General features: G+C 38.7%; 1 protein-coding gene across 1 annotated transcript in view; it reads left to right on the plus strand.

The window, feature by feature from the left end:
* Nucleotides 1–19,410, plus strand: part of LOC143142662 (integrin beta-like protein C) — a 95,769-nt gene that overhangs the window by 51,097 nt on the left and 25,262 nt on the right. The window contains exons 2-8 of the mRNA XM_076303708.1: nt 11,719–11,924; nt 12,008–12,145; nt 12,343–12,499; nt 17,629–17,812; nt 18,020–18,161; nt 18,252–18,407; nt 18,768–18,826. Coding sequence (XP_076159823.1) covers nt 11,719–11,924; nt 12,008–12,145; nt 12,343–12,499; nt 17,629–17,812; nt 18,020–18,161; nt 18,252–18,407; nt 18,768–18,826 — 1,042 coding nt within the window. The remainder of the gene's footprint in view (nt 1–11,718; nt 11,925–12,007; nt 12,146–12,342; nt 12,500–17,628; nt 17,813–18,019; nt 18,162–18,251; nt 18,408–18,767; nt 18,827–19,410) is intronic.

Here is a 19,410-nt window from a genome sequence, read left to right on the forward strand (position 1 = left end):
CACAGGTCAACTTGCTCATCTTTACTTGCGTACCACTTCACACCAGTGCTTCAGACCAGAGCTGATGCTTCAGCAATAGCCGTCACTGAAAAGCTGTAAGTGTTGTTGAACACAGCTGTTCTCACATTAGCTTATTGCGATAAACATAAACCATTGTTGCCTAATTACCAATTATTCATTACACCTGTCTGTAGTATCTACTTTTTTTGTGTTTTTCACATATAGTATTTTGCAGTATTTTTAAAATTACAAAATTACTATTTTGCATTTGAAACACATATTACATGTTTCAGAAATACTACCCATCCCTGGGAACAGGCAGATTACACCTTTATAGTTGGCCATATGATGACATACTTAGGTTAATACTGTATTTCACCAGTTAGGGCACAAAAATGGCCAGTAGCTGCACTGTGTAGCCTATCTTGACATGTCTTTAAGTTTTGGGTTACAATATACAGGTAGTGGGCTCTCTGTTGATTTTAATGAGTAGGCCTAAGCCTAAAGTTACAGCATTTCTATCACAATTGACCAGACTTTGACCTTTTGTCTTCTTTTAACAAAATTCTGGCTATGATTGTTCCTTGTATTGCATCATGAGCCATCACTGCACCTATTGCATTCTACTGTAGCCTTAAGCCTAGCTCAGTCATTATGTTCCACCACATCACCCTCCATTAGAAGTGCAATGAGCTGCATTGAGCATAATAAACTGCATTTAGAATTCCAAATCCATATTTCCAGATATTTTGGTAAAAGTAACTTAAAAGTAATACAATAGTAGTGTAATGCCTTACAATTCAGAGACAGTAATATTATAATGTAATGAATTACTTTGAATAAGTAATACATAATATATTACGATTTTGAAGTAACTTGCCCAACACTGATTAAACCACATGTCACTGCTTGACTAAATGAAAAATATAGGCTACTGAACATGCATGGAGATCGTCATAGTTGACAGAAATTACGATACTGATTATATAATAACCTATAGGTCCAAATATAAATGTTTGGGTTCAGTTTATGAAGTGTTGCTACAGCATGATACTGTGTGTTTGTTATTTATGGGGGGGAATCAGGGGGGGATTTTGGTATCGGTGGGCTTGTGTGTGTGTGTGTGTGTGGGGGGGGGGCGTCGGTCCAGTAGTGGGCCGGTCCAGGAGAAAATTGCCAGGGCCGAATTTTGTTCCCAGTCCGACCCTGGGGTGATGTGATCTCCTTTCTTTGTTCTGGCTGCTGCATTTTGTATTAGTTGGAGCTGTCTGATAGACTTTTGGGGGAGGCCAGTGAGGAGAGTATTGCAATAATCAACCCTGCATGATATACTGTAAAGGCATGGATTCGTTTTTAAATCCTGCTTAGAAACAAATCTTGTCTATATTTCTAAGGTACCAAAATGCTGATTTAGTTATTGTTTCGATGTGCTCATTGAAACTAAGATCTCCATCCATTGTTACACCAAGGTTTTTGACACAGGTTCTGGTTTGAAGTGCTCTAGATTCCAAACAGGTGCTGAGTTTCAATCTCAATTCCAAAACAGAACTCTGTCTTGTCTTTATTTAATTGTAAGAAATTATGTTGCATCCGGCAATTCACTTTTTCAAGACATAGACACAATGGGCCAATCCCAAAGGGAGCCCTGAGGACTAACGACTCACAGACTTAATTGATCTCAGGTGCTAAGTGAGTGAGTGTGTGAGACCACATGGGCATAGGTATAAATGGAATTGGGACAGCACTTCACAATGGTTAATAACAAAGACGTTGCTGACACGTGCACTATGCACGTGTGTCGTGCTGTTGTTTACCTTTGTAATTTCTGGATTTCCCTGGTCTCTGCGGTAAACGTCACAACGCTTTGAACTGTGGGCAATTACCTGTGGTGAAGTCCAATGCAGACTCATGGAACGGGGCTCAGTAAGTGTGTATACTCAAACCCTCATGCTTTTTGAAATGCGGCATTGGGACAGCCCTAAGCCCTTACAAATTTTGCGAGAATGTGTACCAAAGTCTGTGGGATTGGCCCAGTGACTCAATGGGACCAACATCATTTGGTGAGAGAGCAAGGTAGACCTGGGTGTCATCTGCATAGATAAGCTACCTTGTACTCTTGAAAGATTTGGCCAAGAGGGAGCATGTACAGGTTAAGCAGGTACAGGTTAAGGGGCCCAAGAATAGATCCCTGTGGAACCCCATATGGCATGGTGGTTTTCTCTGATACATAGGTGCTGATAGAAACAAAGTAGTCCTTGTCTACTAGGTAGGACTTGAATTTATTAAATGTATGTATCATATTTTACCAGAGTCTGCATTCAGGTGAATGCCATTTACGACTTTGACTAGGGCTGCTTCAGCATGATGTTGAGGAAAGCCTGACTGGAGGTTGTCATTGAAAACTACTTTTCAACTACTTTTCAATAACCTTGTTTATAAAGTGGAGGCTTGAAATATGCCTGTAATTGTTAAGTATAGATTAATCCAGGTTTCTTTTTTTAACCCTCCTGTTATGTTCGTTTCATGTTTACTAGTTTTGTGTTCCCGGTCAGAAATGACCGCTGCATTATAACTTGTTATAAATCCATAGTAGAACATATATTATCATAGACCTTTGTATGAACGTGTGTTCTGTAGATATAACCTATTGAACTTCCATTTGCTGTTTATGGCCTGTAGGCCTCATTGACCTGAGCTCATGCAAGTCAGAAAGGGGAAGATTCTATTGGGGAAAGGTTCCAGTGGGGGCTGGCATAGAAGCAAATAGGGGGTGAGGGTGTGTTTGTGTGTGTGTTTTAATGTACAGAAGCACACAGTCCATCTAATCAATAAGTATGTGTCTGGACTCAATTTTATACACTGACCATTTTCTCACAGATTCATTTCTAATGGCCGGTCATATTTGAGACTGGGAATGTTAAATAAAACACTCAAATTGTCATGAAAATTATCAAAAATTGTTTTGTGTGTTCAGATGCCCTGTGTTAAGTCATGGCGCCTCATGGTAGTCAGAATAAGGTAACAATATTTTTGAGAGAAAATAATTGTCAATCGGTCACATTTGACAGCAAACACAACAGGAGAGGTTTGATAACTGCAGTCTTAAGTGCTGCTAGGAAAATGACTGAGGTAAGAACGGTTCACAATTTGCAAACGCCCAAATGCCAAACAGCTGAAAACACTTTTAAAGAAGTTTAGGCAGAGCGTAAAGACAGCAGGTATGAACTAAGTTGCAGCACAGTTTTTTCAAGGGTTTGGCCTTCAATAGCAGTAAATACAGATAAGGAGGCTACATTTTGTCTAGGCCTGTGGTGAACTCTAATATTTTCAATTTTGTGATGGAAAAAAAGAACCAACGTCATTACATTTTTTTGTTGACTTGAAATCTTGAGGTAGCTCTGTTATGTTGGGGAATTTGTGAACTTATCGACAATGGCAAAAAGAGCACAGGAGTTATTAATGCGTTAATAATGTTACAATTAATGAAGATTGCCTGGCCCTACGTAACTCAGAGTTATAAATGTGGAGTCTCTTTTTGGAGATGTCATATAGTTAATTTGAAGCTTAGTGTTTCTCCATTTACGTACAGCTTTCCTACATTCTCTCTTCTGATTTGCTACTGTTGTGATATTCCTCCATGGTGTTTTAGGTTTACTAAAGTCTTTCTAACCTTGGCAGGTGCTATACTATATAGAGTCAAGGACCCTGAGAATATTAGAGCTAAATTGAGTAAGATGGTCTTCCTGCACACATGGTGTCATAGCTACATAGCTATGGCTTCCATAAAAAGAGTGCTGGTATTCTCATTAATTTGTTTGTGGTAATTTGATGGTTTTACTGTAAAATTAACTATGATAGTTCATAGTAACACTGTCAACTAATGGATCTTTTACAGTTCAACCATGAAGTATTTATTAACAGTGCCATGACCGATTTTGATGTGTTCATGATAAGTGATAATGGATGACACTGTGTTCTTTAATCAAAAGTTTTTCTGTCATGTTGTTAAACTTTAGTCGATACAAGTAACATGTGAGTAAGTAAACATAGCATAGTCTATTTGATGACCACAGGCTTAAAAGTAGAGGTAGCACAGGTATGTGAAGGATATAAAAAGAGGGAATTCATGTTTTATTTCATGGTATTATCCCAGAAATGTGATTTACTTTTGAAGTTGAAAATGTTGGTAACACTCCAAAATAAGGTGCCATAATAAATAGAAACTAGTAATTACCTAACCCTTTGTTAGTTGTTACTAACATATCTATTTGGCACAAGTTAATAGTTTTTTAATTGTTACTAACATATCTATTTGGCACAAGTTAATAGTTTTTTAATCATTAATTAAATATTAGTTGTTTGCATAAAATCTGTATGTTAATGTTTTAACAAATCTATTAACTAATATTGTATTAATATATGTTAATAGTTAACTAAATATATTTTTGGCGCTAATTAACAGTTATTTCTTACATCATTTAAATGTTAAATGTTTATTTACAAACTATATGCTAATATAAAAGTTAATGACATATTATTATTTATCTAGCTTTTCTGATTAGCTTTGTGGATAATTTATGGAATTTATGGTTTATGGCTTTATGGTCTTGTGGGGTGTATAAGGCACCCTACTGCCAGTGGTTGGTTGTGTGAGAGTTTGCGCTCCTCTTCTTCCACTTCATCCTTATTGGATACCTCTGTGGTTGGCTGTCCTGTAATTGGTGACTCTGTATAGTGTTTGAAAGTAGTGTACTCTTTGCCTTTGGAAGTACTATTTGGTTGCTGCTTGAATTTGGTGAAATTCAGGGGAGGGGGGTGTAACAGAGTTAGAAATGTAGTTTAGTGTTTGTATGTGATTTTCGTCGTAATTAAGCAGCTTTATTGAGATTGGTGTTTTGAAGCCCCCTTTGGAGAAACGCTATAATGCAGCTATGCTGCGTTTTGTCCTTGTATTGTTGCCATAGCCGATCAGAAGCGGTATGCTTTGCATTGCGTAGGTTGACTGTATAAAGCTCTCCCCACTTTGTTTTAATTTTGTAACTGTAAAATGTTGTTTAAGTTGAAAACTTTGATATACCACCTGTATTATGTTACTTTACATGTATTAAGATTTGGGTGCAATTCTAGCAACTTAGAGAACGTTTATTAATGTTTTCATTATGACCACGAGTTCATAGTTCATCCGCTAGCAACTTTCCATGCATTCAGTGTAGTTTAGCTTAGTGTGGAAAGTGCAATTCAGTCTAGCAGGAAATGAATGTACATTTAGTTTAGCATTATGTTTATGCACCTCCGTATGGTCTACGTCTGTGAGTGTTTAGTGAGTCTCAGAATATTAATACACTGTTGTTCTGTGCACCTGAACATTCCATGTCGCATGTCTCCCTTGCTAGTAGGGCTGACAGTGATGGTATAGGAATGATGCATGTAATATAGCCCATTCAACTACTTGTTGTTTAGTTTTAACTTTTCCTAAAGGAATAAATGTGATAAACCAGTTTTGGTCTCAGTCCCTTCACCGTCTGACTAGTTATATATTACTAATATATTAATAAAGCTTAACCAACTTTATTATAAGGGTCCCCCATACTGATAGTTATATATTACTAATATATTAATTAAGCTTAACCAACTTTATTATAAGGGGCTCCACACTGATAGCTATATACTACTAACATATTAATTAAGCTTAACCAACTTTATTATAAGGGTCCCCCATACTGATAGTTATATAGGACTAATATATTAATTAAGCTTAACCAACTTTATTATAAGGGGCCCCACGCTTATAGCGATATACTACTAATATATTAATTAAGCTTAACCAACTTTATTGCAAGCGGTTCTGGCGCCGACAACAGTGGCAGCATGTCAAGGTAGCTCCGTGTTTTTTTCTTGAATTTCCCCTTGGGGATCAATAAAGTATCTATCTATCTATCTATCTATTGTAAGGGTCCTATGGAGAGCGGTTCATATTGGGATAGGCAGAAGCACAGTTTAATAACAATTAGTTAAATAATAATAAGTCATTAACTTTTATATTAACATATAGTTTGCAAATAAACATTTAACATTTAAATGATGCAAGAAATAACTGTTAATTAGTGCCAAAAAGATATTTATTTAACTATTAACACATATTAATACAATATTAGTTAATAGATTTGCTAAAACATTAACATACAGATTTTATGCAAACAACTCATATTTAATTAATGATTAAAAAACTATTAACTTGTGCCAAATAGATATGTTAGTAACAATTAACAAAGGGTTAGGTAATTACTAGTTTGCTATATATTATGGCACCTTATTATGGAGTGTTACCAAAATGTTTAGTTGAACTGTAAACTTCATAGTAAACCTCATAATTATGAAGACCGCAGTCTGACTATAAACTGAATTGCAGTCAACTATCATCTTTACTTATTAACTGTAAACTTTAAAGTCCGCATCAGACGTGCGACCATGAAGTTCATAGTAATGGGAGAGTTCATAGTCAAGTCATGATATATTCATGGTCGAACTGTAAAGGCAATGGTAGAACTATAAAAAACTTAAGTTGAACTGTAAATTTCACTGTTTTACTGTGAAATTTTACAGTTCATTTTTTCCTGGGATATCAAGTCGTGTTAACGTTGAAACTACCACACATGATCATCTTCAAAAACAGTCATGGTAAAACAAAACAAAAAAGTTATAGCTTCTAGCCTTGAAGCTAATCTTCTTTCCACTTTTCTGACCTACGGTCAATCCATCGAAAACCTCTGAAATGATTATCGTTAGCCTACCTAACGGTAAAACTACTGTTTTTCATTAGGTTTACTTGCCTCTATGCTTTACCTTAACATACAATGCTATTGTAGGCTACATAGCTTTGTTCACGAGTTTCCGTGTTGGCATGACTACGCTTCTTATCCAAACAATACGGTTATCTCCCTTCAGTGCGTTAGCTTCCCTTCAACCGGACATGCTAAACATTCTTCTTACGGGAACCTAACGTTACGTACGAGGTAGTCGAGTCTTGTTTTGCCTTTTATTGTTTATGTAGATAACACAGAAGCTAAAATATCGGCACATGATATATGTTATATGAAGTTATGGGAGTTAAAAAATCCTAAATGAATGGGCGTTCTATGGGGTTAGCAGAGAGTTGATAACCACCGCTACATCGATGCTTCTACTTCCGGGAATTCGCCTGCCCCCTTGATCTGTGCAGATCTGACTTGATGTGATGCATGCTGGGTTGAACACAATGCATACTGGGATGGACGCAATGCTTGCTGGTTAGAAATTCTGTCCGACTTCTGTCTTTTTATTTTTATTTTTATTGCAAAATAGTATAATACAAAGTGGTACAAATGGTATAAAATTAATTAAGTGTGTACAGTAAAGTAACAATGCATGAACATAAACAAATATTACAAACATTACCAGGGGGTACAGCATACAATAGACAATACTTATAAATCATATAGTTAGGAAAGAAATATGTTAAATAATATACATAGATCGAGGGTTTTGAGGGCTTTGCCGTTTTTAGAGAATAAGATGGTCTTGATGTATTGCCTGGATTCTCGTTCAAATGCTATAAAGGACGGTTTGGAACTAGAAAATTTCATTTTGTGAATATGTGCTTTGGCTAGTATTAAAAGTAGATTGATAATATAGAATTGGTTGGATTTGGATGTCGGGTATGAAGAGAAGCCAAACAGTACATCTTTAAGAGATAGAGAGGAGAAAGAAAAATCAGAGAGAATATGTTGAGAAATGAAAACACTGAGGTCTTGCCAAAAGGTACAAGAGTGGAGACAGGACCAGAGTAAATGTTCAAGATTCTCAGGAGCCTGTTGACAGAAAGAGCAGTCTGTAGTAATGTCCTTCTTGAATCTTTGCATAAAAGTCTTACATGGGTAAATTCAATGGATTATTTTAAAAGACACTTCTTTAATTTTATTCGTAATCAAATATTTAGAAGATAAACACCATACTTTCTGCCATACTCCTCCCGGCTAGCCTCTGAAGATCACGTTTACGTAGAAAGCCAGACCGAGTCAGATCTGCCTCAAGTCGAACACGCCTATTTATAGTTCGACTACGGATATTTCACGTCATGTTCGAATGCATATTTGCAGCAGGACGGGAGGCAGACCGCTCTTAGTTAGAGCCGCTATGTTATCCACTGAAATTAAGTTGCGCTTCAGGGCGACTCCACTCGGACTCCATGCACGTTCCCGAGCAACTTTTTCTTCTTCTTGTTATGAGGCAAGGACTTTATGTGCATTATCGCCACCCTCTTACTGGAGGACGACTCTCTTTTTACAGAATATCCAATAAAAATCGACGTTGGTCCATGCGTCATTTCCAGCTTTGTAACTTGGCGCATGGTCAGAGCCGACTGGCGCTGGATCCGAACCCCAGTGTTCAAGATGGCATTAGGCGTGTTCGACTTGGACTAGGTCTGACTTGGTCTGGCTTTCTACGTAAACGTGATCTTCAGAGGCTAGCCGGGAGGAGCTACAACAGAGGGCAGCTCATCCCGGACAGACAGGCTACAGTCTGCCTGACGTGACTCGCGGGAGACATCGCGGGAGATATCATGGAATTTTGTTTGCAATAAACACAGCAGAACTTTCATTCTTACTCATTAAAATGAGCATGATGACTGACGAAATAAATTCTTATGATGTAGTTTAAATAAACCACTGTTGTCATACAGTTAACAGGCCTGCATTGTAGCACATAAATTCAATATCAAGTGTTTCCCCTATAGGCCTATGTGTGTCTATCTATTTAGCCAACAGCAGAAAATAACAGAATATCCAAACGTTTTCAGTAGGCTAGCCTACCATTGTTGCAGAAATCACGTATAAGAAGGTATCCCTTCGATTTCTGTTTATTTTCGCATATTCCAACATAAGGAAGCAGCATGAGACTCCAGTCATAATCGTCATGAGGACATTCCTCCCAAATGGCCCTATCACGTCTTTGAACTGACGTCATGAGGGCGTGTTTTAGCTCGTGCAGCTCGTGGAAGGCAACTGGAAGATCTGTCTGCAGGCTAAGACTCCCGCGATATTTTAAGGTCATGTGACATGGTGTCACGGTGGTAAGTCCCTCCCCGGCTGACAGAAGTCGGACAGAATTTCTAACCAGCAAGCATTGCGTCCATCCCAGTATGCATTGTGTTCAACCCAGCATGCATCACATCAAGTCAGATCTGCACAGATCTGCCTCAAGACGAACACGACTAATACCTCCATGGTTGCAACTTCCGGCACCAGTTTGCACATGCTGATTGGTAGATGACAGCTCATGCACGAGTTTAGTGTTGGGCACGAGCGTCCTCGCGCGTCCATGTTGGTTTGGATTTCTGGACGACGACAAATAAAACAACTAACTACTTGGATTAAGCTACTGATATTTGACTTAATGCCTTCATGGTTTAGTCTGTATTATACCGGACTTTGTCGTTAATAAAAGAAAAATGTAAATGTTGTCATATTAGGCTATTATTTGCCGTATGTGTGGGTTGACACGGTAACTGACTATGACCATACATTTTAGCAGATGCAATGACCTATATCCAATTATTAGCCTACTCATTGCGTTGTGCATGAAAACTATTTTAAAACGCACAATCTGTAGTTCCTACCTGTAGTCCATGACAACACAACATCTGGATGTAACCTATGTCTCCCCAAGTGATTTAAAACGAAACAAGTGTCAATGACTCATTTAGTTTGCTTTCTTGCAACATTGACATGATTAGGCTATGCATTTGATTTAAATGACCAGGCTGCCAGTCGAGGCAAAAGCCAAATATCCAACAACAGTTGCAGACTCTTTGCCTGCTCGAACCACAATACCCGAGGGATGTGCGCTTATCGGTAAGTCCAACTTGCGTTGGCTTCATTTTGTCTGTCTGCAAATGTAGCCTAGGTTTAACCGGGTTTAACAAGCTGCAAATGCACACTGGGTGCAACAAATATTTCAGCTATCCACAAGTTTCTTACATCCCATATGTCTACTTAATTTTAGTAATTTTCGTTGGCTAGCCTATTGTGTAATACAACCTGTCCAAATATAGCATTTAGGGTTCATTATTTGTGTAGCCTAAAGTGACTCAATATTGATTCGCATTGTTTATTATCACATATGAACATCACATTAAATAACCTAGGACTTCAGCGACAGGGCAAACTTCTACCAGCATTCCCAATATGTTATCCCAACCAATTTAATAAATTTGCGCTTATAACGAGGTGAAGTGTGTTCCCGAACAACTTATTTTCCTCTGAGGGAATGTCCAATCTTCATCAACAACATACCGTTGTACCTTACGTTGTCTCCGTCTGTAACGTGAAATCTAATAGGCTAATTCTAGCTGGTGCCGGAAACGAACACCCATGAAACGCCATTTTTGTAAAGATGGCTGCGGTCAATTTCAAACTTTTTTGGCTGAAGTAGCTAGCCTAGCATGGTCCATTGAAATGAATGGGGGCGGGACTTAGTCACTCTCTCCAGTTATATATAATACCTCCATGGGTTAGACCAAGTTGTTTTTGTTTCCATTTTTGGAGCCTGGGCTGTCCATAGAGACAGCATTTTTTTACAGTATATTCAGGGCACAGGCAGCTAGCGGATGGTGATGTTTGCTGTATGTAAAAAATGTTTTAGCTTAGAAACCGCGTAACATCGCTTAGCGCACCTTTAAGATTCGAAACACCGGCATGTTGAGCTGTGAAGGTATGCACTATAGTGTCACCCCAGGATCGCATACCATACCTTAATAAATTAGTTTTAGCTAATGGCGACTGTCTGCCTGATCCTGAGCTGATAACAGAATGGGTAGACAAGACGACAAGACGTTAGCAAGTGGCCAGAGTTTCATTGGTCTGCCATATACGCTATCTGGTTGACAAGCCCATACAGGCGAAAAAGTAGTAAAAGTAGGCATTTTTCTTGACGTTTCCTTGACATTCAGTCAATTCACACACACAATTCAATGGAATGGAAAGCTTTCTGACCCTGATATTGTGACGTGAACCCAGAAGGGGTCAATATGCAGTAGGCCCACTTCTTCAGGAGTACTCTCTGGTTTATGCAGTTGGTGTTTTACTGGCGAGAAAACTCTGCCTGTTACAGTAAAAGTAAAACTCTACCTGTAGAAGACTCGTCTTTGTTTTCAGCACATTTTTTGACAGTGAATTTTGTTCTGAACAAAATATTTTACTTATCAACTGGCCTAATTGATGAATTTCTACCACAATACCCATTCATAAAGTATTGTTGCGATCTCACCCTCAGACAAGAATCACCTTTGGCCAGGACAGCCATTGATTGGAACAGGAAGATTCATACGTACACAGATATACTGGGATAACTACATAGGGCAACACAGGGGTAGTCTCAGCCGCACATGCAACACACAATAAGGGTTTACCACACACATCAACACGAGGATAAACACATGAGGTACAACCAAAGAGACTAACACGCTAACAAATACACAACATGTTAAACGTAACTACAACTATTATAACCGACATTACACATTATAGCATTCACTCGCACTGCATTCTGGGAGACACTCATTCAACGTTAAACATGAACATCCACCGACGCTACAGTATAAAGTTTCTTTTACATTTTTTGTTTGATCTTCAGTCTCTCTTTCTCTAACCAGAATCATTTTGGTGTGATTCTTCTTTTCAGGTGGAGTTTCGCTTCAAACAAACTTTTCATAGTTGTGATTATTTTACCTGGAATAACTGCATCAGTGGAAACTGTGGAATTGAAGGCAGCCTCAAAAGTGGTGAGATATACAACACAGCAGGGAGGCAAGCAGGCAGTTTCAACTGGTGCCAGACAGAAGGGATTAGGACAAGATCGATACCCACAGATAAACCATTCAGTTTGAGGTAACTTGGTGTCAGATCATTCTGTTCCCATCAATCTGGGAGGAGATTTTTCGTAGCATTCACTATTTTGCTTTTGGCTGCAGTGAAAGGGGCGGCAATTGGGTGAGTCTACAAAATGGTGTTGTAAGTTGGAGGCTTCTCACAGTTGTTGATCTTGGAAAGCGATCCGACACAAATAAAGCAAACAGATCCCCAGTCACTACCAGCATATCATTTGTCAGGTATTTATTAACTATTATTACCATAATTATTAGAATCTTTTTTTAGAAATACTGATTGTATGCATGTGTATATACTAAATATATATGTAGATTAAGATAAATGGAGTAAGTGGAGTTATTGTGTTTAAATATAAAATACAATATTACATGATGAATGGTATGATATACAATCTTAATGGTACTGATTCACCCACTAGTGTCCCTCAGAACTGCCCACGGACGTATACGCTGGTAACGTTTGATCCAGACAATGACCAAGGCAGATGCAGATATGGCACTCTGCTGGATCAAGAATGCTCTGTCTGCCAGCTTCCTCTTGGGTTTACCCTGACGCAAAACAGAATCAAAGAGAAAGTACATAAGTCTCCTTACCTATATTCTTTTCCTGCTTTGGTTCTTTGGAAACACAACTTTCTCAAAGGGAATCAAGACATTCTCCACTCTACATTATCTGAGCTAGGCATTTCTGAGAAGCCTCTAAATTGCACTTATCAACCGACTGAACATGCAGCCATGTGGTTTCAAGATAATTCTGCCAAAACTCCTCTTAAGTTGTTCTTGCTCTTTAAAAAAAAAAAAAAAAAAGTATCCATACAAACTGATTAGGGGAGAGTGGGGTGAGTTGTGCCAGTTTTTACTTAAAGTGACTTTAAAGGGAGGCCATGATAGTAATGCTTCCAGCTACAATATGAACATATATTTCAGGATGTGGTGCATCTCTGGGAACAATCACTTTCAATCTGAAATATAGTATTTAAGAGATATAGCTTTCTGAAAAAAAGTGGTCTTTTGGCACAACTTGCCCCCGGTGCGGGGTAAGTTGTGCCTTTGAAGAGAATGCATTGGGGTAAATTGTGCCATCGATTATTGAAGTAAAACAGTATATTTTGATCTTAGACACTGTAATGCTTTATAAAAGCTAGACAAATTCAATACAAAATTACTCATTTAAGGTTTATTTAAAGTTATTTTACAACATCAAAGGCCAATTTTCTACAAGCCTATTGCGCCACACGAGCACATCAAAAGTCATTTTCCATTGTCACACCAGTTTCATCCATGTTGTAGATCTTGTGTGGAGGGAAGTCATACCTGAAATGAGATTAAAGTTTTGTTGATCAGAGAAGTTTACAGCAGATTTAGGTGGTTGGATGTGGTTGTGTAGATGTCAACTCTGCCACTGCTACTACCTAGAGATGATGTTCCCCCTCTCCTTCCCAGGCTTCCTGGTCAGTGTGTGTGTGTGTGTGTGAAGTTCACAGCATTTCATGGGACTTAGACCGTGAAACATTACTCCTAGTGCCTTTATATGTTCTGCCAGCTCCTTCTCCATACAGTATGCCCTGCCTGTTTTCCTCTTATAACTCTGTGGCATGATGGTATATTTCTATTTTTGGTCTAAAATTAAGAATGTCACATAGTTTTAGTGATAAAATGTAAGAATAAAATGCACAATTACAATAAAATAATATGTTTAAAACATTATTTATAAGTGGGAGTGAGTTGTGCCACTGGCACAACTTAACCCAGGCCCTTTGGCACAAATCACCCCAACCCACCATTTTGGAAAAAATGCATCATCCATCAGATTTGAGCTAACATCATGCTAGCTGTATAGACTCATAATGTAGCTTACCAAAGCACTAAAACATGTGTGAAATGTTTCAAACTTGTCTATAACTGTTTTGACACAACAATCAAAAAAACATGATCATAGAAATTTTACTTTGAAAGGCAAAAAACAGTTATTTTAACTTAAATGTGCTTACCTCTCATGCAATGAGGCTCTCTTCTTTGCAGGATGAGTGAAATGGCTGAGTCTTCAAAAATGTGTGGTCACATGACCAATTTCTTCTATGGTTTCCTAGAAATAGGGGGTGGCACAACTTCCCCACTGGCACCAATCACCCCACTCTCCCCTACCGAAAGCAGCTCAAATTTTTGGGTTTGGCCACGAATAATGTAATGGCCCACCTGAAGGGTGGACATGCATTTGAAAATCTCACTGCACGCAATTGGATAACACTATACGACAAATGTTAACTGACTGATTCCGGACTTTGACGCAATTGGATAACACTACGACTGTCATCTGTTTAGCTTGCCTCTGGCCCGCCTATATCAGATACACAGATATGATTGGTTCCCCGTGATGCAAGGGGCAAAAGTTCCATGCATCATTACTCGTTGCCAGAGCAAATGCTTCCGCGAGAACTCTGGATTCCCAGGGTAGCACAAGCTGTCAAAGGATGCAAAAGGAGGAGTTATTGACTTGTACAGACCTTCTCCTAATAACATGGTCCCCTGTCAGTATAAAGTATGTCTGAAAAGGTCACTAAAATCCGTGCTTACAAACAGTTTTGATTCTATGTTCACAGGCAGAAAAATGACCATTAAATTGAATGACCGTCAGACGTCATGTCAGGGCCCGTCACAACCCTATGTAACTGCCATAGTTGGGACTGCTGACAAATAGCCTATTAGTTCCAATTAGTTATTTTCAAAAATGCATTTGATCATGAGTTGGCACAATAGGTGTTCCTAACTGGAAATTTACATTTCTGGTAGAATGTTCTACAAATATGATCATAAATCAATTAATCAAATTACATTTTTTAAAGTCAAAAGAAACAGGTTATCTTGAAATTGCAATAGTAGATACTACACAAAAATGTAGTATAATTAATAATAGGTAATTAGCCAATAATGATCTGCGCTGATCACAATTAGCTAACATGAGAACAACCGTGTTCAGTGAAGCTCACATATTTCATTGAAGTTTCAGCCCTCGTGTGAAGATGAGCAAGTTTACCTGTGCAATTTCACTGAGCAAAGGGCACAGACAAAGACAACCAGTCTTACTGTTTCTATGTCAATCCTTAATGGAAATAAGTTCCAGATATCTCAATGAACCAAAATGACATCAATAGGTGGTAAGGTGTCAGGTTTGTTTGAGTTCCTTTCCTTGTAGCATCCCTTTCTACATTCCACAGTGGGGAGAAGTTAACCTTATCTAAATAACAATTCTAATTCCTCATTCCTCATGAGGTTGAAGATATTTAGCATATATCAAGTTTGTCACTTCAACTTCAAGATACAGTACATAGCCTTATGATTCTATTGTTCAGTTCTGCACTGGACTTAAGTTAGGAACCTCATGCCCCCAGACCCCCCTAGCGTTAGGGAGCCCACAATTATTTTCTTTCATAGGGCCATTTCTAGCCGTGTCCCTGGTAGGCCCAACAGCTGATTTGGGTTGAGGCTATATTTAGCCTAATTGAATTATTTGATGATAGAGAAGACAAACGTCATTTTGTGGTTTGATGCATGGTCATATGAAATTTGCACTGGTGTGACAACAAAAAAGTCTAGGTGTAAGTGACATCACGCTCAGCACAGCAATCTCTGCCAGTCTGTGTCTGCCCCTGGTAATGCTTTTCATGTGTGGCATTCGATTTGGGACTGTGCAGTCTGAATTGTTATTTGTTTATTCAAAGTCCAAAGACAGTCCAAAGTAGGGTATTCGAGGTGTCAGATTATTAACACATCATTTTTATGTCGTTTTGAATAGGCATTGGCTGCAAGTGTTGGATGCCATGTTTTTGCAAAAGCATAAGCCTCCAGACAGGCAGTCTTTATATTGTTGAGGTCAGACATGATCATCATCCAAACATGAGCCTGCTGTAACCTACACAGCACCTGCTTGACTGCTGTGTGAGAGAGGGAGTGGCTAGGCTACAGTGGCTAGAGCGGTAAAAGCCAATGTGTGCTTCATTTATCGATATTTAATTATATTTTGCATTTCTTATCCAAACAACGTCAAACTTGGCACTGCACTCGCTCGTGCCTGTAGCAAGACACCTGCCAAGTTTGGCGAACGGTACAAGAGATATATACATACAGACAGACGTTCCTGTCATCAATAGATACATTTGATAGGATTATTTTGTCTTTATAAAAATACATTTTGGAGACTCCCACTTAGCCTAGAGAGAGTCTGGGTAACACTGGTGGCTACCACAGTTTGACAACCACTGCCCTATGTTGTTGAAGTTAAAGTTGAAAAAGCCTACATTAAGCATAATAGTAATAATAACAATAATATCAACTAGAAGGGCAATTCCAAGGAATTACCAGTGTATTAAAAATGCAAAAATGATTATGCAGATAATGCAAGCACAGAAATAGTTGATATGGTGTTGCTAGGGTACATATAGTGATTGCTATACTAAACAAAGCAGGGTAATCATGTTGGTTGCTATGGCGGTTGCTAGATGGGCATCATGTTAGTGATTTTTAAGTTGTTGCTAGGGTAATTTAAAAGGTTGCTAGGGTGTTGTTAGGGTAGATATAGTGGTTGCTATGCTGGTTACTAGGGTAATCATGTTGGTTGCTATGACAGTTGCTAGGTTCACATTATGGTAATGGTTGTAGGTTGTTGCTAGGGTAATTGAGATGGTTGCTAGGGTGTTGCCAGGGTAGATATGGTGGTTGCTAAGCTAAATAAAGCAGTTGCTTTGCTGCTTGCTAGAGTAATAATGTTGGTCACTATGGCAGTTGCTTGGTTGACATTATGGTAGTGGTTGCTAGGGTAATTGAGATGGTTGCTAGGGTGTTGCTATACCTTTCATGCCTCCTTGAAAACCCCCCCAAAACAATCGGTTTTCACCTAGCTTGAGATGCTGCAGCCAACAGCTAAAGTAGCCGGGCAGCTACAGCGCTACACTCTGGGGGCATATGCATGTTCATGAGCCCCCATGTTCATGCCCCCAGAGTGTAGCGCTTTAGAAGCACAGAACAGTTTAAAGTCATGGGCGATCCTGCAGATCACCAGCTCGGTGGACTTTGACAGTGAAAGTTTGTTGTTTCGTGAGATCACTGTCATCAGAGTTCCTCAACGTTAGCTTCTACTCAATTCAGACTCCAGGCAGCTAACGTTAGCATGGCAGCTCGCAGGTCAGCAGCAGTTCGGTGGTCGCGGCAGCGGCAGCTCTCTCGCAGAGTAGGTCCACAGCCCTGAGCAATCTTTCCAATCAGACAATGAAGTGCAGTGCAGTGCAGGATGATGGAAGGATGTCAGAGGCCCAAGGCAGAAGCTAGCCAGCATGGCCATGGCAAGCTCTTTAGTCCAATGGAATAAGGTTAACGTCAGAACTTGACTTTAACGTCATGGCATCAGCCGACTTGTAAGCAGAAGGACTAATATTGTATTCTACCTTTAAATTGTGAATATCAATAGCACCTACCTTCTTACAGAGCCACTGCACATGAGCATAGGCTGTAATAAGAAAATATTTGGACACAACATTTTCTTACGCTTAATTTTTCATTAACAATGATGACTAATGTATTATGTAATGTAACTAATGGTAGCCTAGTTTTATGTGGTCCGGGAATAGTGGGAACTTCTACATATTAACACAATACACAAATGTGATTTGTTTAACCATGTTTCAACACATTTATAAACATTCCCTTCTCAGGATTTCTGCTCACTAAGTTATAACAGTGCCACAACTGGTGTCTATGGGTTAGAGCTGGTTGTGGAGGATTTCCCCCAGCAAAACATCAGTCTCTCCTACAACAATGGCTCCAGTACTTTCAGGAGTCCATTTAATCAAGCTGCCAGTCCTCTTAGCAAGCTTCCTCTGCACTTTGCTGTCAAAGGTGAGACTCGTTACATCGTAGCGCAGTCCTCTGATGGTAATATTTGGGAGTATTCTGGTCCCTCTTTGAAGACAGTTCAATTCATATATCTACTACTGACATCAGATCTCAATTTTATTTTTTTTTGCCATCTTGCTAGCTTTTTAAAATCTTTCTGACATTTGTGGCATTGGTAATAATAGTGTGATTTATGATTACTTTGGCCAGTCGATCCTACTATTGCTTCTTGTGATGAGGGAGTGTTCTTGCCAAAGTTTGTTCCACCTACCCCTGAGAATGGAGACACAATTCAAGCTGTGATCAACCAGGAGCTTAAAATCATAATAAATGCAACAGCCTCTGAAGCAGGGTAAGACACTGTTGTTAAAATTACATTGAAAATATGTTTTATTTTTTGTATTTAGTGTCTGACTGTGCTGTAATGTCTCTTATTTCGAAGAATTCGTGGTCTTGTGATCAGTGGACCCTTGAATATCACAAGTAGTTCTGAAAGATCTGATGGCCTTGAACAACTGGTCCTGAAATGGACTCCAAGAAGTGATGATCTTGGGGAATATTTTCCCATCTGTTTTATTGCTGAAACTAATCCAATAAAGTAAGGATATAAAGGAGTATATGTTTTAAAAATCATCAGGTTACATTACACTGTATACATTAAAAATGTAATCACATTAGAAACATTCTAATTAGGAACATTCAGAAATAAACACAGCCGTTTCAGTGTTATTCTACATTTAAAACTGGCAGAGCATTGAAACATGAATAAAATAATACTGTTGAATGATGTGCATTAGTTTTCCATTAGGCTATTACAACAATACACTGAGTAACAATACACTTACAATAACAAGCACCGATTTACACGTAAGGGCAAAATGAATACTCACAAAATGAGTATGCCTACTTGTATAATAGCTGTGAAAGCATTTTAACTCTGTGGTGTAAATGTTTTCAGCTCCACCTATTATCAATCTGACATGAGATGCATCGTTGTTGAAGTTGGAAATCCTCCTGGTTTGTAATACATTAAATTTGATTTTACTCTCTGACAATATTCATGTGCTGTTATATTTATGAACTTTTAAATAATTTAACAAGGATCCCTGTGCTATTTTTTAAAGCAGAAAATGTTTATGAGTCTTTCCTTGTTCAGAGTGCACACAAAATTGATAGTGAACCTGTTAACCTCCAGAGGTACTCAAGAACAGTCTTGATGTAATCAGTACATCAGTGATTCAGTTAAAGGGAAACTCCCGTCTAACAACAACCAAGGGTCTAATTTTCCAACGATAACGATTTTTTTTTGTTCGGGACCAAAACAACGTCAATTGGTGCAATTTTGTAGCCTGGAGATTCCAGACCCAAATCCGAAAGATGAAAGGTCTGGCCACGAATAATCTAATGGGCCAACTCGAGGGGCGGCACCAAGCATGATTTGACAATGACAAATTTGACTATATTTAAACAGTATTTCTCCATAGAGGAAGAGTCCAGGTGCTAAAATGGCCTGTCTGCAGTCCAGACCTGTCAAACATGATCCATGTTGAGCAACTGGAATCCTATATCGGGCAGGAATGGGACAACATTTCATTCTCAAA

The sequence above is a fragment of the Alosa pseudoharengus genome, unplaced genomic scaffold, assembly GCF_046254945.1.
Source record: "Alosa pseudoharengus isolate Yale_2024_CS ecotype anadromous, Long Island Sound unplaced genomic scaffold, YU_APseudo_1.1 YU_APseudo_1.1_scf_24, whole genome shotgun sequence".
Lineage (NCBI taxonomy): Eukaryota > Metazoa > Chordata > Actinopteri > Clupeiformes > Clupeidae > Alosa > Alosa pseudoharengus.